This window comes from Salvelinus sp. IW2-2015, unplaced genomic scaffold (assembly GCF_002910315.2).
Source record: "Salvelinus sp. IW2-2015 unplaced genomic scaffold, ASM291031v2 Un_scaffold5747, whole genome shotgun sequence".
NCBI lineage: Eukaryota > Metazoa > Chordata > Actinopteri > Salmoniformes > Salmonidae > Salvelinus > Salvelinus sp. IW2-2015.
Genome location: NW_019947012.1, coordinates 20568 through 25705, shown reverse-complemented (window position 1 = coordinate 25705; position 5138 = coordinate 20568). Strand labels below are relative to the sequence as shown.

Genomic DNA, 5138 nt, shown 5'->3' with positions numbered 1-5138 from the left:
GTGGGGCAGGGTTGTTGACGGTGTGGCAGGGTTGTTGACAGTGTGGCAGGGTTGTTGGGAACCACTAGTATAGACCATACGTCATTTAAACTGTTGCTATATAGTGACTATAGCATAATACACCTCAACATTATTTATTAAGGGTACTGCTTTTTTTATTCACAATAATCATAACTCTCATTTGCTAAATTAAAGATCACAATCATTTTCTAGATATGATTTTTCGCAAAAGATGCAATTCCTAGGAAAGGCTTTTAAAATATTTTTCCAATGAAAAAATACCATGTTTTTAAATTTAGCTTGTTCTTTATTGCACTTCACTGATAAAATACTCCCTAAAATGTAATTTGGTTTGATCTGATTGGTGTGCTCTGATCTGGGACCTTTGATCCTGCATGGCAACAGTGTTGGCTCCTCCTCCGCCACCATGTGACCTGTGTGAGCCAGTAACATGCCTCCTGTATGTAGCCTTCTGTTTACCTTTAGGGAGAACCTGATCAGTATCAACGAGCTCATCACCGTCATGAGGCAGATCCAGAACATTCCAGAGCACAAGCTGCAGAGCATCGCTGACGCTCTCGACGACAACAAGGACGGGAAGATCGACATTGATGATGTCATCAAGGTATGTGTTGTTGGGCCAATCGGAAGGACCTCTGGCCGCGTCTTCTCAGCCAATCAGCTGAATGAAAGACAGACAGGTGGTGGACAGCAAATGAACGCTAACCCAATGTGTGTGTCGTTGTGTGTTATTGTAGTTGGTGGAGTTGATTGACAAGGAGGACATTGACATCAACACCAGCCAGGTAGCAGAAATCATGGTGATGCTGCAGAAGGAGGAGAAGCTGCAAGAGAAGGAGAAGGCCCAGAAGGAGCAGGCTGCTAAGTTAAATAACTAGCCCACAGAAGAGGCTCTGCTTGGGGGAGGAAACCGCTTCCGAGATGACCTAACTGGAGCTCATCTCTGGACCCCAGACCGCCGTATACCCTGACCCTAAACTGACCCTGACCAGCACCATGAGCTACCAGCCACCCACTCTAAACAGTTTCTTCCAACAGAATTAGAGGTTGACTTTTTGTTCAGAAATTTGTTTCAGAAAGTATTTTGTGCCCTTAATGAACATTATCTCAACTTATCCCAAAGTACCCCGAAATTATACTCAAACAACATAGTCTTAGAAACAAATGATGTTTCTGGGACCCAAGCTATCTATCTAGTGGTAGTACTGGGACCCAAGCTATCTAGTGGTAGTACTGGGACCCAAGCTATCTAGTGGTAGTACTGGGACCCAAGCTATCTAATGGTAGTACTGGGACCCAAGCTATCTATCTAATGGTAGTACTGGGACCCAAGCTAGCTATCTAGTGGTAGTACTGGGACCCAAGCTATCTAGTGGTAGTACTTGGTTAGATATGCTTTATCTCAGCCATGTGTGAAACTCCTTGCAGGGAAGGGTGAGTGTCTGGGTTTCCGCTCCAATAAGGAACTCCCCTCACCTGGTTGTCTAGGTCTTAATTGAAAGCAAAAAGCAAAAACCTGCAGACACTCGACCTTACGTGGAATGAGTTTGACACCCCTGATCTAGGCCTTCAACCTTCAATAAGGTTGAGGCAACAATGATATGATATAACAGGGTCTCCTATCGTACCGCTACAGTTTACAAAACAAGTACACCATCCTGATATGGAGCTCCACCCCCTTCAGCTCTCAGAACAGCCTCAATTCGTCACGGCATGGACTCTACAGTTTGTCCAAAGCTTTCCACAGGGATGCTGGTCCATGTTGACTCCAATGCTTCCCACAATTGTGTCAATTTGTCTGGTCCACCACCCAAAGGACATCCAATCTTGATACACACGTGAAAAACTCAGCAGCGTTGCAGTTCTTGACACAAACCGCTGCGTCTGGCACCTACTACCACACCCCGTTCAAAGTCACTTAAATATTCTGTCTTGCCCATTCACCCTCAATGGCACACATACACAATCCATGTCTCAAGGCTTAAAAATCCTTCTTTAACCCGTCTCCTCCCCTTCATCTACACTGAATTGAAGTGGATTTAACAAGTGACATCAATAAGGGATCATAGCTTTCACCTGGTCAGTCTGTCATGGAAAGAGCGGGTGTTCCTAATGTTTTGTACATTCAGTGTATATAGCCATACTTTAGAACCTGGATAATGGCTCTGGTGAGGTCTGAGATGAACCAGCTTGCCTTCCATTCATTCAACCATCAAAGGAATGATTTGTTCTTCAAGATCACTCCTCGACTTTGCACACTAAATCTCATTCATTTATTCCACTCAGCCCAATTTGCTTTTTATTGAACTTTATTTAGTAAAAAAAAAAAAACTTTATTTCGTTGTTTTTTTTTGAGCTCCTGATGTTAATACGTGTTTACTGAGTTGTTGCTATTTATTGTGTTGAATGTAACATCAAGATGTAGGTAATGCATTTTAGAGGCTTTAGGGTTCGTCACCAAAGGGACCGCATTACTTATAGGAGTCTATGATCTGTCAAAGTTCTACTGTACACTATACCTGATGTTAGGAGAGACGGACCTGCCCGGTCTCTTTGACCAGAACCTTATCATTTTCAAACCAATTCTGACTGACTAAAGAAGCAGTCAAATGTAATAAAACCAATAATCGGTTGTATTGATCTGCATGGAGCACAGGGTGAGAGTCTGACCAATCAGCATCTTGGCCTTGAATAGAACCAAACATTATGGATACTGTCAAAGATGTATCGTTGTTTTTGATGAGTATATAATATTCTGCCCACTTTGACTTGAGTACTTGACCTTGTTTGTTACTCATTCCAAGGAGGTGTTGCGTGTATAGAGTTAGTTTGGTGGAGTTGTAGTGGACATCAGAATGCCTGTCTCATACATGTTGATTTTAGATCAGAGAAGTGTACGAGCCTGCTGCTGGTTCGGAGGGTGAGAAGGTCAGGAGAAGGATATTGAGATGGTACCTTTAATCCATTCCTGAACTACATTGGGGTTTGCTGTGACGCTAGAGGGTTGGCTGTCGTCTGTTAGGTACATATATTATCAGTGCAGACTAGGAATGGGCGGTCCTCTTAACCCGGGATTTACAGTATTACCGGTTTAGTACACAAGTGGGCACCCAAAAATCCCATTGGGCGTCTTATTAGCAGAATGCTAACAAAATTAGCAAAGGTAATAGCATGCAGGCTGCTACCTAAATATGCTAACGAGCGCAAACAAAAATAAGTTAATTGCAAAGACATGCAGTCCAGCTCATGAAATTCTACGTATATACGTAGGTAGGCACTACCGAATGTAATTTTTGGTGAGTTTGTACATTTACAAGGGAATGTGAATTAGAGACATTGTGCAAATGAACAGTACTGACTCTGGAGCAGCATGTGTACACGCTGTGTCTGTGTGGAGTCTGGAGTTGCTAGGGCAACGGCCTGCCTGCTCTGCTTAGAAGATGGGGGCGGAGCAGATGAGAGGAAATGAAATCAAGAGAGAGCAGTGGCAGCTGTACAGAACTGATCCAAAGGGCTTTGACCACTTAGTCATGGCAGAAAGGGATGCTCCCTCACCTTATTAATTTAGCCACTTAGAAAACTAGCAAGTTTAATTCAGCATTTTTGAATCAGGAAAAAAAGAAAATGCATTAAATATCTTTCGGAGTTTTGTAAACACGTTTCTAAAATGCTTCTTATTGTAATTTCTGCTTCAGTTGCACTTCTAAACTCATAATTCAGGACCAGGCCTTCTATCAGCAGGCAGCGCTCTGACTGACCTCTTCTATCAGCAGGCAGCGCTCTGACTGACCTCTTCTATCAGCAGGCAGCGCTCTGAGCTGACCTCTTCTATCAGCAGGCAGCGCTCTGACTGATATGGGGATACTTTTCTCAGTGTAGCCAGACTATTTTTCTCCTGTTTAACTTCAAGCAAAACATTAGCTAGCTGTAGCTGCCTACATTCTTCCTATGGTAGGTCTAAACATTAGAAATATGTTGGCCATGCATCATTTTTGCTAAAAATACATTGCTTTTTCATTGTAAGCTCATTTACTTTTTTGTCTGTCAGACAAATATCATTACACTTCTGTTGTCATCTGATGAAAATTAAGCTGTTTTCAGCCTAATGTGTTGCAACGATGTATTTTCTGAAGGAAAACTAGTTGCACGTCCCTGGTCTCTATTGAAGCAAAAAAAGACTTTCAATATAAAACGTGACCCCTGACAATACACAGCTGGACTCACCTGCTCCTGCTTTCTCCTGTTGTGCTATTTTACAAACAAACACGTGACTGGGTCAGCGGTTCTGGGGAACTATGGTAACTATGGTAAGCTGCAGTCTGCTGTATCTCCTAATGTATTGCACAAGTTGAGTACAGGCATTTACTTTAAAAAAATCTACAAATATTAAAATGTATTGGAAAAACTTCAAAGAAATAGTTTCAGATATGATATATACGGTATACCGCCAAAGCCTTGTTCAGGAGGTGTCTTCAACCACTAAGAGGACAGAGGAAGGTGTAGAGGAGGAGTCAATTGCACACAAGGTCCAACCAAAATTTGACTTACGCTTTTAACCCAACTCCTCCGAAAGAGACACATTCTACATACAGGTATTGGAGAGGTGCAGGGGCCACACTGTGCGCCCAGGGAGCTGTTGTTGTGGGGGGTTAAGTGCCTTGCTCAAGGGCACAACGGCAGGTAGTGGCATCTAGGTTTTGATACCAGCAACCTTCCAGCTGACTTGCCAGATATTTCTGGTCGGTCCGGGKTTCAAACTGGCAACCCTCCGGCTGCTGGCTGGCCTCTCTAACCGCAAGGGGGAAATTATTTCATGGCGTTTTTAATTGCACTATAGTCTATTAGTCTAATAATCAAATACATGTTTGTTGTTCATGTGGACTCAGGCTGTATCTGACCATGTACACTGGTTCTGAGATACTAGAGAAGACAATATTTGAAGCAATAAGTAATTCCGTTTTTATTGGAGAGATATTAAGTGTACGATATGTTGGTTTGTTTTTCAATTTGAGGGCGTACATTGTAATAGCTAATTTATCGTCTGAGGAAATGCTATTTTAGTGGATAGTGTTTCAGATTGGGATTATTTTTTAAAGTTGAAGTCATCTGCACATCTA

The 5138-nt window shown here is 42.5% G+C and overlaps 1 protein-coding gene across 1 annotated transcript; it reads left to right on the top strand.

Annotated features, from left to right (window-relative positions):
- Positions 1 to 366: 366 nt before the first annotated feature.
- Positions 367 to 1149, top strand: LOC112078494 (mitochondrial proton/calcium exchanger protein). The gene is made up of 2 exons (XM_024144717.2): positions 367 to 625; positions 759 to 1149. Exons 1-2 carry the CDS (start codon positions 452 to 454, stop codon positions 897 to 899), a joined length of 315 nt encoding a protein of 104 aa, XP_024000485.1. The 5' UTR covers positions 367 to 451; the 3' UTR covers positions 900 to 1149.
- Positions 1150 to 5138: the final 3989 nt, after the last annotated feature.

Coding starts and splice junctions, on each gene's coding strand:
- LOC112078494 (XM_024144717.2), top strand. CDS start 452: ATGCCTCCTGTATGTAGCCTTCTGTTTACCTTTAGGGAGAACCTGATC. Junction 626..758: donor ACATTGATGATGTCATCAAG/GTATGTGTTGTT, acceptor GTGTTATTGTAG/TTGGTGGAGTTGATTGACAA.